General features: G+C 48.7%; 1 protein-coding gene across 1 annotated transcript; it reads left to right on the forward strand.

Annotated features, from left to right (window-relative positions):
• Nucleotides 1-1,315: 1,315 nt before the first annotated feature.
• Cdk5r2 (cyclin-dependent kinase 5 regulatory subunit 2) lies at nucleotides 1,316-2,784 on the forward strand. Its single transcript, NM_001109309.1, is given in 1 exon segment — nucleotides 1,316-2,784. A coding segment is annotated over 1 exon segment (1,107 nt). The 3' UTR covers nucleotides 2,423-2,784.
• The last annotated feature ends 13,960 nt before the right edge of the window (nucleotides 2,785-16,744 follow it).

Consider the following 16,744-nt stretch of genomic DNA (forward strand, 5'->3'; position numbering starts at 1 on the left):
CCTACAAGGCACACTAAACTGTCCCAGGACAAGTGGTGCTCATAACCTGCCAATAAGGCTCAAGGTCTAGGACCAAGGCCTATAGGGACTGTAGCAAGAAGGGGGGAAGGGGGAATCCAGAGAAACAGGCAGCTCCCAGTCTAGCAGCATCTGGGAGTGGGAACAGCTGAGACCTGAGCCCCAGAGAGCTGTTTAATGGTTAAAATCCACCTGAGCTTGGACCTGGATCTTAACTGGAAGTTGGGCCTATCTTCTTGTGCCTATTTCTACATAGAAGGCCCCATTTGCTGTTCCAGACTGGGGTGATCAACTAATCCAATTTTCAGAGTTCCCTAGAGTCAAACCATCCATCATGCATCCAAGGGTGAGATGAATGTGTTGTTGGGACAACCAATCAAAACAAAGCTGTCCAGGGGGCCAGAGCCAGAAGCAGGGAATCACATACAGAGGCATTAGGTGTCTTTAGACTTCCTCCTGCTCCTGCCCCAGGAAACCAAGACACACACACTCCCTCCGCCAAGGAGAAAGGGTGTACTTGCTCGATTGCTCAAAGTCTCACACACTAGCATTCTCTCACAGAGCAGGAATGAGCCTACAGCAGTCTCCCCACTCATCCCCGTCACCAAGGTGGGGGGAGGGATGAAGAGGATAGCAACCGGACGTCCAGGTGGGAGAAGCCGGGAGGTGCAACTGGGGTGTCTGGAAGAGGGCACTCGCTGCCATATTGCCCACTAAATAAACTCAAAGGTGAGCAAATGTCAGGCTGTTCCCATGGTTTCTATACTGCGGCTTGGACCCAGTGTATTAAAACATTCAGACCCACGGTCTTAGGATGTGGAGGAAAAGATGGGGAGGACCATTTTCACCTCACTTCAACCCCCTGCTCTGCCAGAGAAAGAGACCCCAGAATCACACACACCCCTTCTCTCCTCCTCCTTTCCCCCCTTTCCCCTTTTGGGTAAAGGTAAGGAACTGAGGACTCAAGGCGGTGGGTAAGGCGGGACATTAGATTAGTGTGCAACATCTTATTGGTTAGACGAGCTGCCGATTAAAGGCAGCTAGAGTCAGGATTGGCTGCGTGAGGCGGGGCGCGGCGTGGCGAAAGAAGGGGCCCAAGGGGTGGGGCTGACGCTGCAGCTGGCGCAGCTTCGGCTCAGAGCAGCCGCCGCGGCGCAGCAGAGCGGCTCCATCCCCCGCCCGTCCGCGCGCCCGGGCCGGGGCTAGGCCCCCCACCGCCGGGTCCCCCGGGGCTGCAGCAGCAGCGGCGCCGCCCGCGGTTCCCGCTGGGGCCCGGGCGCCGGCCCCGCTCTGCAGGATGGGCACGGTGCTGTCGCTTTCCCCTGCTTCCTCGGCCAAGGGCCGGAGGCCGGGAGGGCTGCCGGAGGAGAAAAAGAAGGCGCCGCCCGCGGGGGACGAGGCGCTGGGGGGCTACGGCGCGCCGCCGGCCGGCAAGGGCGGCAAAGGCGAGAGCCGGCTCAAACGGCCGTCCGTACTCATCTCGGCGCTCACCTGGAAGCGCCTAGTGGCAGCCTCGGCCAAGAAGAAGAAAGGCAGCAAAAAGGTGACGCCCAAGCCAGCGTCCACCGGTCCCGACCCTTTGGTCCAGCAACGCAACCGGGAGAACCTTCTCCGCAAGGGTCGCGACGCCCCCGACGGCGGCGGAGCAGCCAAGCCCCTGGCCGTGCCGGTGCCCACGGTGCCCGCGTCCGCTGCCACCTGCGAGCCCCCGTCGGGGGGCAGCGCGGCCGCCCCGCCACCAGGCTCAGGCGGGGGAAAGCCACCTCCGCCGCCACCTCCAGCCCCGCAGGCGGCACCGCCAGCGCCCGGAGGCTCGCCGCGACGGGTCATCGTGCAGGCGTCCACCGGCGAGCTGCTCCGCTGCCTCGGCGACTTCGTGTGCCGACGCTGCTACCGCCTCAAGGAGCTGAGTCCCGGCGAGCTGGTGGGCTGGTTCCGCGGCGTGGACCGCTCGCTGCTGCTGCAAGGCTGGCAAGACCAGGCCTTCATTACCCCCGCCAACCTGGTGTTCGTGTACCTGCTGTGCCGCGAGTCGCTGCGCGGGGACGAGCTGGCGTCGGCCGCCGAACTGCAGGCCGCCTTCCTCACCTGCCTCTACCTCGCCTACTCCTACATGGGCAACGAGATCTCCTACCCACTCAAGCCCTTCCTCGTGGAGCCCGACAAGGAGCGCTTCTGGCAGCGCTGCCTGCGCCTCATCCAGCGGCTCAGCCCGCAGATGCTGCGGCTCAACGCCGACCCCCACTTCTTCACGCAAGTCTTTCAAGACCTCAAGAACGAGGGCGAGGCCGCGGCGAGCACCGGGGGTCCACCGAGCGGAAGCGCGTCCACCACCTCCTCGTCGACCGCCAGGGACAGCTGCGCGGCCGGAGCCAAGCATTGGACTATGAACTTGGACCGCTAGGGATTCCCAGGGGCCGCGCCCGCCCCCCGCCCCAGCCCCTCACACACACCCGGAACCCCCGGGACCATCAAGCCACCGTCGCTATTACCGCTGCTCTATGCCCAGGCTGGGCCGAGGAGGAGCCGCCCCTGCCCCACAGGGGAAGGTGGAGGCTAGGACACCAGAGGCCGCGGTGTCTGGATTTACTGGGCGTGGGGTGGGCGTGGGGGATGATCGCGGGAAGTGCACCCCCAACTTCGTTCACCCTTTCCGTCTGTCTGCGCCTCCATCTTTCCATTTCTGCCCTGGTCTCCCTCTTCCCTGCTGTGGGCATCTCAAAGTCCTCCACCCTGGGTTTTGTCCAGTCCCTCACTTTTCTGTGTCTTCATCTTTCCTCCTGTCTGCAGTCCCCCTCTCTCTGCCTGTCCTTTGGCATTCCCTGGGCTTTACCCTTTTCTACCTTACCCCGAGCCTGATGGTCCCCCATTGCTTTCCCCGGTTCTCCAGCACCTGTATTTCCATGTACCCTTTCCTTCCTCCACTCATATGTCACCCCTTCCCTCCTGTCTGCCTTCCCTTTCTCTGCTTGTGTCATCCTGCACCCCCTGACAGACCCCCCAAGACTCTACACTCCTTTCCCCAGATCAAAAAGACCCTTAGTTTTTTATTTGGATAGACTGGACAGGAATCTGCAGTCCCGAGTGTCCAGGCAAAGATCAGGGCGATCCTTTCCTTTACCCCCACGGCCTCTCCCCACCTTTCCCAACGTGTTGCATGCTGGGAGTTGAGGGGGAAAAGGGCTGCCGCCTTCATTTAGGAGGCTGAGATTTGAGGGCAAGATCCAACCTGGTAGACTACCCCGCTTGCAGGGTAGTGTCTTCTCTGTGGATGGGTAGAAAGAGAAAGAAAACTCTTCTTATCTGGGGGAGGGGCGTCCTCTTCCTTATCTTTAGATTTCTTGTTATATCCCTTTCCCACACTTTAATTTATTTCTCTGTTTCAGGAGGGAGGGTGGGTGGGGAGGGGGCTGGGCTGGGAATTGTCCGAGGTGCTGAGCTGGGCGGGACCGGAATCCTCCAGGGAGAGTACCAGGGACTGGGTTGGGCCTGGGGCCTTGTCCAAGGTGCCAATGATGCGGGCCGACGGCGCAGGCCGCGCTATCTGTCTGTCCGTCTGTCCTGAAGAGAACTATAAAGCGCTGGAAGCGCCTACAGATGGTTTTGCGCCGGCCTCTCTTTGGGTCCCCGGAGGGTGGAAAGGAATGGGCGTAGGAGTGAAACTGTTAGGGGTAAGGCAGGAGGAGGAGGAATAGGAATTAGAGGGAAAGTCAGGTCCCTGAGATCTGCAACCTGCTACCTGCCCCCACTAGCTTTGATTTTAGAGTAAAGCGTGATAAGCCAAGGGTTGAGGCTGAATTTACCTCCCCATTCTGGCCTCCATCTTGTCTGCCCTACCTCCTTATTACTCAGGCTACTTAAGGACAAATGGTAGAAGTCTCCCCTTCTGTGAGGTGACCCTTGAGACAGAATTGGCTAGCCATTATAACTGTTTATTTCTTTCCGCTCTTCCCACCATATATTGATTGAGTCAGGAGTCTAGTCAGGCCTGACTAAGCCTGTGCTTACCTCTCTCAGTTGGGTTATGAGTATCACCCCCACCCTGTAAGGCTGCTTTGGTCACAGGCCCACCCACACAGTCTTTGGAGGCCCATTCCTGCTTGAGACTCAGACCTTGACCCTTGACCACCAGAGGAGTGCAAATACAGGCAGAAACAAAAGGGAGAAACGAAAGGCTTTTCCAATTGAAAAAAAAAAGGAGGGGGGATTAAGCTAATTGGCTCCAAACCTCTGCTTAGTTCCCATTGCCCTTTTAGTTACAAAGCGAAACAGCACATTTAGTGTTGCGTCCGCTCAAGAAGCACTGACTGCGGGCAGAACGTTTGCGGTTGCGAACCTGGTGGCCACGGTGGCCACGAAGATCCAGAAAGAGTTCCGGGAGGGGCCAGCAAAGGAAAGGCCTAGAGTTCGCTGTCCGTGGTGCTGAAGGGCGCGTTCGTGCAGGGTGGGGGCTTGCATTAGCTGCAAGAGAGGGGGACTCGGCCACAGATCTTCTGAATAATTTAAGAGTGGGGTGTAAGCTATTCTGGCGACAAGTTACAGAAAGAAGTCTTGCCCGAGAACCAGGAATGTCGCCTGCCCCTTGCCCTCCTCGGAGGGCAGGACTTGGCTTTCACCTGGCCTCTACTCAGAGCCCTAACACCCGGCCTGGAGGCGGAAATCCTCGGTCCAGATTTGTGAATCGAGTTCCCGGGGGGGAGGGGGAAAGCTAGCGGAAGGGAAGGCGGGAGCAACCGCCCATTGGCTGGAATTTGGCGCAGTCAACGCGGTGCCGTCATCTTTCTGGATTTGGGAGGAGGGAAGGAAGATCACTCGGGTCACTCCGCGGCTGTCGCTATGGCAACCAGACTGAGCGGGCGGGGCCACCTTTCCACTCTCTTACCTTTGGGTGGGGAAAGCATCCTGGTTTTCCTAATTTGGAACTAATTAGTGAGACTAGCTACTTGATTGGAATTTCAGAGTTGGAGCAACCTAAAGGGGATGAGGAAGAGACTCGAAAGCCGATAGAGATTTTAAAAAATCTTGCCCTTGCGACTGCTACTAGCTACTACCCGAACTCATGGACACAGCGTCTTCTTTCTGCTCACACGGGCATGCGTGTGCGCGCACACGTAGACGCCCTCGCGTGCCTCCTGGAACCTATGGTCTGATACTGAAGAACTCAGATGAGAAGCGGGGGTGGGGGTGGGATGGGGGAGAGGGACAGGGTCGGGGGATGGGGAAGCATCTTTGAGTGGTGTCAGCTTGCCCTGTTATGTCCCAAAGCAGGACACCCTGCTATAATCCGATTAGAGTTAGGGGTGGGGTTCTGGAAGATGATCCACAGTACTGCTTGGAACAATTAGCTCTCTGGGTTACATTTGGCAGGAGTACTGTTTTCTCTGGGTGAAGGGCAATAGGAAGAAGGACCCAGAACAGTCTTCTGGGAAGTCAAAAGGAAAAACTGTAATTGAGAGCTAAATGTACATGTAAAAGTGTAAAATGCCTTCTCTTTCCTGCCAAAGATTGAACCTGGGAGTAAATGCATCCAGGTTGGTAAAGAGGGCCTAGAACTCTCTGGAGAGCCCAGAAGGGCCAGGAGTAGACTATCTGGAAATAGAGGTTGGAGAGAGAATCCCAGTTGTAGCCATGACTCAGCACTTCCCCTTGCAAAGGACCAGAGCACAGGGCCGGGGAAGAGTGGAGGGCTGTAGGAAAGGGAATAGGTGGCTGACAAGAGATGCACCCCTTTGCACGATGTGTACATCAATACACAGCCAGAGGTGTGTATTTTAACCCAAATAGACACAAAGGTGTTGATACTGAATGAGGATTCAGTCTCTTATATACATATATGTGCTCTCCCCTTCTGTGTCCCCCTCGCTGGACATTGCAAAGAACACTCTGTCCTAAGAGCCATGCTAGCCTGTCCCCAGAATACCTTAGTACTTATTGGAAAGAGAGAAATGTTAAAAACTCCCAGATATGGGAGGGAGTTGTCATGGAAACCCCTTTGCCTGCCAGCCAGGGTGCCCAGCAACCAGAGCATCTGGCAGTATCCAGGAGAATATCTTATGGCCTCTGCATACTAGGACTCTGCCTCAGGCATCCAGATGGATACTTCTGGAAGGTTTCTGCCAGAGAGCCTTCCAAAATGACACCCCCACACCAGAGTCAGCCTATCAGAGTATAAAGAAACTATATAAGGATCTGACCTTAAATAACCCCCTTCTTCATGTACACCTTTTTGTTTTCTCTCCCTACCCTTCAGGGTCTCACTATGTAGCTAGACCTGGCCAGGAACTCTGTGTAGACCAGGCTAGTCTGGAACTTAGGGCAATCCTCTGGTTGTCTTGTCTTTGCCTTCTGAGTGCTGAGTTACAGGCAGGTACAACATACTCAGTTTGAAGAAGTAGTTCTCCCTCCCTTGTGTACAGTGGTCCATACTTGTGGTGAATGGCCTCTAGAACACGATGTGCCCTTTACCACTGGCCCATCTTTTCAACTCCCCACCCCAACTCCTAGCGTATCTCTTGAGTAGACAGCTGCTCTTAAGGTTTCTTTCTGCATCAAGATATTGGCCACGATAATTATGTTTCTCTTAAGAGTGCCCTCCCTGTTTCTTCATGCCTCTTTTTTAAATAATTTTTTAAAGATTTATTCATTTATTATACATAAGTACACTGTAGCTGTCTTCAGACACACCAGAAGAGGGCACCGGATCTCTTTACAGATGGTTGTGAGCCACCATGTGGTTGCTGGGAATTGAACTCAGGACCTCTGGAAGAGCAGTCAGTGCTCTTAACCACTGAGCCATCTCTCCAGCCCTTCTTCATGCCTCTTAGTCAGCTGTCGGTGGCTAATATTTAGCATGAAGACCACAAATCTTAAAATTAGCCCCTCTCTGTATATTTTATATATGGCAGCTTAAAAATCAGGGAGAATAATGATGTAAAATATAAGTAGAGAAATAGGCATCTCTTTACAAAATAAACTTCCTGCATGGTATTCCACCAAGACAAAAAAAGGTGGACGGAACAGTATGGAGGCTCACAGGTACTTGGGAGGCTGAGGGTGGGAAGATTCCTTGAGCCTACAGCAGTGGTTCTCAGCCTTCCTAATGTTGCAACCCTTTTTCCCTCATGTCGTGGTGACTTCCAACCATAAAATTATTGTATATAAAATTATTTCATTTCTACTTCATAACTGTAATTTTGCTACTGTTATGAATCGTAATGTAAATAACTGCTATGTAGGATGTCTGATATGTGACACCTGTGAGTCTCTACAGGTGACCTACAGGATCAGACCAACCTGCATAATATAGTGATACCCTTAACTCAAAAACAATCAAACACATATAGATATTATCCCAGAGAAACCACACAATACCAGGGCAATCCTCAGGGGAGTGAATAAGGCCAGCCATGGCAGGCCTGTGATCTCAGCACGTCAGAGGCTAAGACAGGAGTACACCGGTTCAAGGACAGCCTGGGTTACATAGGGAAATCCTGTCAAGGACTGGGAGGTGGGGAGTATAGAAGATGTGTACTTGAATAGACAGTACCATGGAGACAAAAGGATAGACCAGAGCTAAACTATGCCATGCTGGGAGTCTAGCATAGGGTGAAAGTACCACTTAGAACTCATTGACTAGGAGAGCCCGCGAGTGGTTTACAACTGGGTAGACATTTAGATAAAGGGGGAAACAGGTCGATATTTGTTTTGGTTTTTTTTTTCAAGACAGGGTTTCTCTGTGTAGCCTTGGCTGTCCTGAGACTCACTCTGTAGACCATGCTGGCCTCTGACTTGTGAGTGCTAGGTTAAAGGCATGTGACCACTCAGCCCCCTTGCTCATTCTTTACCCTCAAAATATATTTAAATCTGACCAAAGATTTAAAGAAATATGCTATACAGTCTTAGATGAGGAGGTAATTAAAAAAGATCTAGTAATATTGTAAATAGACTTTTCCCACATGAGTTTCAATTCATAGATTCAGTGTTAGAGAAATACTTGAAATACAGAGACATGACAGGGATTTTAAATTTCCTTTTTACTTTATTATGCCCTGGAAAGAAAAAAGTTGGACTCGATTTACATATTCACCAGTAGTTAACAGGGCTAGGTAAACTTTGAGATATCCCACTTACTGAATTTACATTATTCAGTTAAAATGAATGCGTTAGCTGGACATGACTGTCCACAACTGTGCTCATGAGGCTGAGACAGGGATCATATATTTGAAATCACCTTAGGCTGCATAGCAAAACTAAGTCTCAGACAGACGGACAGACAGACAGACAGACAGACAGACAGACAGACAGACAGACAGGGACTGGAACAATGGCTCATAAGTGAAAACCACTGATTGCTCCTCCAGAGGACTGGGGTTGGATCCCCAGCCCATATATGGCAGCTCACAGAGGTCTTGTAACTCCAGTCCCAGGGTATCTGATGCCCTCTTTTGGCTTCTAGGGGCATTGCAGTCACAGTGATGCACCAATATTCATGCAGGCAAGACATCCATCCATACAAAGTAACAAAATAAATTTAAAACTGCAGTAAATGGTATTAGTATTCTGCACAGTTAGAAAAAAGAAATCAGCATGTAATAGTAAACATTGAGGTAAAAACTTGAATATAGGCTGGGCTTGATGACTCGTTCCTTTAATGCCAACATCCCAGAGGCAGAGGCAGGCAGAGCTCTATGAGTTCTAGGACGTAGTGAGCTCCGGGTCAGCCAGGACTATACAATGTATCCTGTCTTTTTTTTTTAAAGGCAGAGGAATAGTGTAGCACCTCGAATGTGACAGCCTCTAAGAAAATGAGAGCTGATATGCAACTTTGATCACCAGCTGGCTACATCCATTTCCCATTTACTTCCTTAGAGCAACCAATATATGAACTTTAAAAAGAGACTTGGGTTGGGGATTTAGCTCAGTGGTAGAGCACTTGCCTAGCAAGCGCAAGGCCCTGGGTTTGGTCCCCAGCTCTGAAGAAAAGAAAAAAAAAAAAGCGAGTCTTTGTGTTCTCTTCCATTCCTAGTGAGCCCGTGTCTAAATACATCTTTAGAATATAATTGTGGGGACGGCTCCTTGGTGTTCAGATTTCTCTCTTCTTATGTTATATATGAACACTGAGGTTTTTGGTTTGGTTTTGGTTTTGAGACAGGGTTTCTCTGGGTAACCCTGACTGTCCTGAAGGTAGCTCTGTAGACCAGGATGGCTTTGAACTCAGAGATCTGTCAGCTTCTGCCTCCAAGTGCTGGTATTAAAGGTGTGCACCACCGTCACCTGGCTGAGCATTAGAGTTTTGCATTTAACTTTAAGATTTTTTTCTGGTTTCCTTATAGTATATTTGTTTCATTAATTGATCTATTTGAGGGATTTTTATTAATTTTTAAATTTATTTTATTTGCATATGTCTTTTGCCTACTATATGTGTGCCTACTGCAAACAGAGACCAGAGGAGGGCACTGGCTCCCCTGAAACTGAGTTACATATGGTTTAAACAACCATGTAGATGCCGAGAACTGAACCCAGGTCCTCTGTAAGAGCAACAAATGCTCTTAACTACAGAGCCATCTCTCCAGCCCCAGGAAACTTGTTTTTTATGTGATGGGAAGTTGAAATATACTATTTTTTTCCCAAATTAAGAGCATGTTTTCCCAACTTTAAAGTCTTTTATTTCCTAGTAAATGCTTATAAGGCTACATCATCATCATTGTCGTCGTCGTTGTCACTGTTGTTGTAATTAATCTGAAGCAGAACTTAGCTATGTTATCCAGGCTGGTCTCAAACTCCTGAGCCTTCTTCCTCAATCTCCGGATGCTGGGATTACAGGTGCGTGCCATCCTGACCGACTGTTATCATGTATTAACTTCTCACATGTACATCCACGTCAGAGCTCTGCTGTATTCTACTGTTCTACTTGGCTACTGATAGACCAAGCTACACCTTTAATAACTATGCCTTTGTGTTGCGGTTTTGTTTACAGATATACTTCAGTGGTAGAGCCGTTGCCTAGCATGTTCAGAGCCCTGGATTTGACCCCAGCACTGAAAGAAAAGAGAATTAGTTTTGCATTATATCCATTGTTCCTTTAACATTTATTTATCTTGGTGGGGGGTGGGCATGTGTGCCACGAGTTGCACATGTGGAGATGAGAAGACAGCTTGTGGAGGCCACTCTCTCCTCCTACCATTTGGATCCCAGTCCTCGGGCCACACCACTGAGCTACCTCACTAGCCCTTACTATTCTTTTGGTAAAAGAGCTTTAAAACCGATCCTGTCCAGTTCTTTAACATTGCTTTGAGAGTTGAGTTGGAACTTTATCGCTTTCTCAGATCAGTTTGGAAAGACCCAAGAATTTTACAAAGTTTAGTCATTCTTCCTAGAAACACTCTCCATTTTCCCTTTTTTTTTTTTTGGTTCTTTTTTTTCGGAGCTGGGGACCGAACCCAGGGCCTTGCACTTCCTAGGTAAGCGCTCTGCCACTGAGCTAAATCCCCAGCCCCCATTTTCCCTTTCTTAAGCCCTTTCCCAGGCCTTGGTGAAGACTGATGGTGGAATTTTCTCCTACTTGACATTAACGTTGATTTGGGAGTATAAGTTTTACAACCGCTGTAAACCTGATTCCCACTTCTTTTTCTTCCTCACGCAAAGTTATAGGGAAAGGATAAACTTAACAGTGTTGGTCTTACATTTTACTAGAATTTTGTTAGTTCTGTGTTCTAATTTAATTTTTTAAAAAACTTTATAGGCAGACAGTCCATTGTCTACAAAAGAAAGAAAGAAAGAAAGAAAGGAAGGAAGGAAGAAAGGAAGAAAAGGAAAAGGTCTTTTTCATTCTTTTGTTGTTTTGTTTTTCAAGACAGGGTTTCACTGTGTAGCCCTGGCTGTCCTGGAATGCAAATCACAGAGATCTGCTTGCTTCTGCTTCCTAAGTGCTGGGACTAAAGGTGTGCACACCCCCCACCTCTGGCATACAAGGTTGTTTTAATATTTCTCTAATGTGTACATATGCTGTGTGTCTCACCTTTTTTGAAGATTTATTTGTGGTGTGTGTGTGTGTGTGTGTGTGTGTGTGTGTGTGTGTGTGAGAGAGAGAGAGAGAGAGAGAGAGAGAGAGAGGGAGAGAGAGAGAGTGAAAGAGGCTTCATATTGTTTAGGGAGCTAGAGTTATAGGCAGAGTTGGGTGCTAAGGACTGGTCTGGGGGCTGAGAGCTTAGTATTATGCAAGATCAATACATGGTGTAGATGGGAGATGCTACTCCTAGTTTTGGAGCTACTGACAGTTGTCAGCTGGTAGGAAGGGGGGAGACATTGCTCTCTAACAGTATATTGTAGCCTTTGGTAAGTTGGTCACCTTCCAGTGGAAAACCACACATCTAAGAATATTCAGGCAGCACAAACTGGTCTTGAAAAGGGCTTCTTTTTAAAAGGGAAGGCAACAGAGAGGAATGGATCCGGAAAAGAGGAGGAGGAGAGGGATATGGTTAAAATATGTTGCATGAAATTCTTAATGAACTAATAAACTCAAATACATAAACATACACAACACACATACTACACAAGCATACACAACACACACACACTACACAGACATATACAACACACACACTACACAAACATACACACACTACACAAACACACAACACACACACTACACAGACATACAACACACACATTACACAAATATACACAACACACACACAAACATACACAACACAAACACACAAACATACACAACACACACACTACACAAACATACACAACACACACATATGCAACATACACACATTACACAAATATACACAACACACACACACACACACACACGCACACACGCACACACGCACACACTTAGTTCACCATGAACAAGAGTTATGCATGCTCCTAACTGCTAAGCCGTTTCTCCAGGTCTTCTCTTGTCCTAATGCACTGACTGTCAGTGCTCAGTGGTATCAAGGAGAACAAGGATAAAAAACATGGAAATATCTTTCTTTACTCCAAACTACTTGTGTATATTTTTGTTTGTTTTTGTTTTGTTTTTAAATGATACATTTAAAATATGTATTAAAAAAAGAACAAAATAAGAACCCAAAACAGAGCAAAACAAAAGGCAAACAGGGTTGTAGTTCTGCATGGTTTTAATTCCAGCAGACAGATCTCTGAGTTCAAGGCCAGCCTGATCTACAGAGAGAGTTTCAGGACAGCCAGGGCTAACCCTGTTTCGAAAAAATAAAATAAAACAAAAAATGTATTTATTTAATTTTATTTGTATGCTTGGTTGTCCACATGTTGGGCGTCATGTTCACACAGTGCCTGAGGAGAGCAGAAGGGGCATTAGGTCCCTCCAGAACTGGACTTACAGATGACAGTGGAGTGGAAACTGAACTAGCTCCTTTGCAATAGCAACATGTGCTCTTAACTACTGCGCCTCATCTGTTTGTTTGAGACAGTCTTGCTATGTTCTCCAAGACAGCCTAGACTTTGCTTTGTAGCCCAGGCCAACCTCAAACTTGTCTTCTCCTACCTTGGCCTCTTACGTGCTGAGGTCGAAGCCATGTGGTACCACACTCAGCATGTTAGCCATAACTTGGGCAATGTTTCTCATATTTCAACAACTGCTGCCTTCTTGTTTGTCTTTTAAATTTGGATGTTTGTTTTCGTGTACATTTGTGAGCAATACATCATCTCGGGTCGTGTTTTAGAAGCCGAGGGAATCTTAATCAGCGTAATCACTCAAGCTTCTCGTTTTGTGCTGAGCCCCAGCTGAGCAGTGTGTGGCGGCACGATCCTGGAGATGTACAAATTGGCAATAGAAGACGGGCTTGATGGATGTCCTCGCCGGTCCTTTATCTCCCATGACATTTAAAGGCAGCATGATGTCCTGTCCTGAGCAAGACGAGGAGCAAGGGCTGGGTCTCCCGCTGCTGATCCCAGACGGTTACTCGGCACCTGTGGATTTCAGGTTTGTTTGGCTTTATTTTAAATCCACTCGGCAGAAGCAAGACTCTCATAATTCTTGTGTCAATCAAATGCCCGTAGTGGGAATGCGGCTGTTGTTGGAATGATAACTATTGCTACAGTAGTTGAGCTATTAATAATATTGACAGGGCCTAAGGGATAGAGGCAGAACTCACTCTGGTGTCCCAGGATGCTCCCTTCAACTCAGCTGGCCCTTAAGGCAGTGGGGACCCTGGAGACTGCATCTCCAATGAGCTTTCCTGTGACCTGGGTAACATGTGTTTACTTCTTGCTGCCAAGCCTGAAGCCCAATGGGACCTGTGTGACTCTCTCTGGAGTGCAGGCCAGGGGACTTGCTTCAGTTGCTGCTGTGGAGGGACTCCCTAGGGTCAGCCTAGACCATCACAGCAACATTCCTGAGTCTAGGCCTGTGGGCCACAGGCTTGTCCTTGCCTGGGACTCCTCACTCCAGGACCCCCGCCAGGCTGCTTAGAACAAAGGGATGGACAGTGGAGTCGCACCTCCACAGGACACGCCTGCCTTTGAAAGACAGGGTATCCTTATGTAGCCCTGGCTAACCTCGAACTTTCAATGTAGAGCAGGCTGGTCTCAAATGCACAGAAGCCCTCCTGCTTCTGCCTCCTAAACTCTGGGACTAAAAACCTGAGCCATGGCCTGGCCTACCCATCTACTTTATGATCCGCATCGAAGAGAGGTGAATTTTGAGCCTAAATGTGGTGTTCAGACCTGTGTACTACTAACAAAATGAACGTCCATGCTAGTATAAGACATGGTAGAGACAACCCAAGGTTTGCAGGAAACCTGGGCTCTGCTATTTTCTCGCTCTAAGACCTTGGAGTGCCCCCACACCTAAGCTGTTATATAGGGGAAAGACACACTGTTTAGTGTCTTGGGAATATATTTGAGAATGGCCTCCCTTCCATAACAAAATACACAGATACTCGAGTCCCTCATAAAATGGCGTTTCCACAGAACCCATTCACATTCTTTCTGTTGCTCTAGATCGTCTGGTGATGGCTGAGAATGCCTAGCATGATGTAGGTGATGGCTTAGAATGCCTAGCATGATGTAAATACCCTTTAGGTAGCTGCTGTGCTTACTTTGAAGAGGGGAGATACTAAAAAGGAAAAAAAAATCTACATGTTCAGTAAAAATGTGATTTTCCCCAATATTTTGTGTGTGGTGCATACATGTCTACATGCATGTGCAGGCATGCTTGCCTCTGTATGTGCATGTGGAAGCCAGAGGTTGACATTGGGATGTTTTCCTGTGTCAATCTCCCTGGCTGTGACTTACTCCTTCATTCTTTGTTTCTTTCTTTGTTTCTTTGTTTCCCCCTTTGTTTCTTTGTTTCTTTTTTCCTGTTGTTTGTTTCTTTTTTTTTCTTTTTAGACAAGTTCTCCCATCACCCTGGAGCTTGGCATTTTGGTTAGACAGACCCTCCAGCAAGCCCCCAGGATCCACTGTTTCCACCATCACCCCTGGGGTTGAGGTGTGTGCCCTGCTTGCTTTGTTCTCTTTTTACATGGGTGCTGGGGAATCTTAGGTCCTCTCCCTTATTCAGCAAGCACCTTACCCACTGAGTCACTGCCCCATGCCCTCGGATATTTTTGATCCCTAATTAATAGAATCTGCAGGTATAGAACCAACCCATGTGATGTAGTAACATTCCCTGTGTGAAAAGGGCTGCTGTGGGCTAGGGGAGGCTTAGTGAGCAGAGTGCCATGTGTGTTTGTGTGTGTGTGTGTGTGTGTGTGTGTGTGTGTGTGTGTGTGTGTGTTAAAACTTAAGGTCAGAGCCACAGAACCCGAGCTAAACACTGTAGTGGGTGTGTTTGTCTATAATCTCCGTGCTCCTACAGTGAGAAGGCAAGTGGAAACAGGATAATCCCTGGAAGCTTGAGGGCCAGCTAATTGAAGGAATACATTGGTGCACAAGAAACTCTGCCAGAGGTTGCAGAGGTGGCTTAGTGGTTAAGAGTACTTGCTGCCTGGCAGAAGACCTGGGTTTGGTTTCCAGCTTCCACACTGTGCTTCCTAACTACTCATAAATCCAGTGCCAAGGGACTCTGATGGTGCCCTCCTCAGATCTCCATGGGTACTAAAGACATGCATGATGTGTATACACATGCGCAAACAAATCCTCATACACACAAAATAAAATAAATAATCTTTAAAAAACAAAAGAGAAGGGGCTGGGGATTTAGCTCAGTGGTAGAGCGCTTGCCTAGCAAGCGCAAGGCCCTGGGTTCGGTCCTCAGCTCCGGAAAAAAAAAAAGAGAGAGAGAGAGAGAAAGATGTTCGCTTTGATTTTTCACAACCTACTTTAATAACAGTTCTTAAATGCTTCAACCTCCCTTCCAGCCCACCACCCACCAGAGGTAGTAGAAAAGGAAGGGTTATAGGTCGTGGACCTGTTTAGAAATAGTTCTTTGAGGAGATTCCAATCTTTGTTGTCAGCAGTCCAATCCTCTAACAAACACCAAACACGGATGAGCGGCTGCAGTCCAGTCCCCTCGGTCATCACCACTCATGAATCAGCAAGGGCGGTTCTATCAGGAAGAAATCGCCAGGCTCCACCAATCAGCCTGGATCCGAGGAAGCATCAAGAAGCCGCCAGAATATTAGAGCTCTTTGTCGAGTTACTCTCTACGAAGTCATGACAGCCAAAGATCAGCAACGAGACATGAGGCAAATCAAGGCAAATCAATACAAGAGTGTCCTCCACAAAGACTAGCGGGACAGAGCAAGGCAAACCAAAGCCAGAGCCTCCTCCTTCTGGCTGTGCGATCAGACTTCTGTTCTCTAAACATCACATGCCCTCTCATGTGTCTGCTTCAGCAAAACATTCTTTCGTGCATCTGCTTTAACATTATTTTACATGTTCGCTTCAGCAAAACATCCTTTCACCTGTCTGACCTAGAAAAACATCATATGACATAACTGAGTTTCTAAAGAAACCAGAAAATTTCCACTTCAGAAAGGCCCATGTCAGATAAGGTAGAAGGTGGGGATTGATCCCAGAGGTTGTTCTCTGACCACCATATGTTGTGGGTTGCATATGTGCTGGACCCACACACATAAACTCACATATGAACACATGTACACATACATCTGCTATGTAAAATACAGTATAATAAAAATGTACTGTTGCAAATGTTAGATGAAATCGTGTGGATGGGTCTTCTTTACACATTGTAAATTATACAAGGTGGCCCTGGCACTTTATTCCCCCATCTTCCTCCTCCTCCTCCTCCACCTCTTCCTCCTCCTCCTCCCCTCCTTCTCCTCCCCTTCCTCCTCCTCCCCTCTCCTCCTCCTCCCCTCCTTCTCCTCCCCTTCTTCCTCCTCCCCTTCCTTCTCCTCCTCCTCCTCCTCCTTCTCCTCCCCTTCCTCCTCCTCCTCCTCCTTCATCATACTGCAGCATAAAGTGATCTGTAAGGTGCAGGGTGGTCCTCAAGTGCACATCACAGATGTGGCCATTGTGCAGATGACATATATAAGACAGATCCTATATAAGACAGGGACTATGGGCTGGAGAGATGGCTCAGCAGTTAAGAGCACCGACTGCTCTTCCAGAGGTCCTGAGTTCAATTCCCAGCAACCACATGGTGGCTCACAACCATCTGTAATGGGATCTGATGCCCTCTTCTGGTGTGTGTGTGAAGTGTACTCATATACATAAAATAAATAAATCTTTAAAAAAAAACAACAGGGACTATGTCAAAGGTAGAGAACCACAGGGTTCTCTACAG

Source organism: Rattus norvegicus, chromosome 9 (genome assembly GCF_021556685.1).
Source record: "Rattus norvegicus strain SHRSP/BbbUtx chromosome 9, alternate assembly SHRSP_T2T, whole genome shotgun sequence".
Lineage (NCBI taxonomy): Eukaryota > Metazoa > Chordata > Mammalia > Rodentia > Muridae > Rattus > Rattus norvegicus.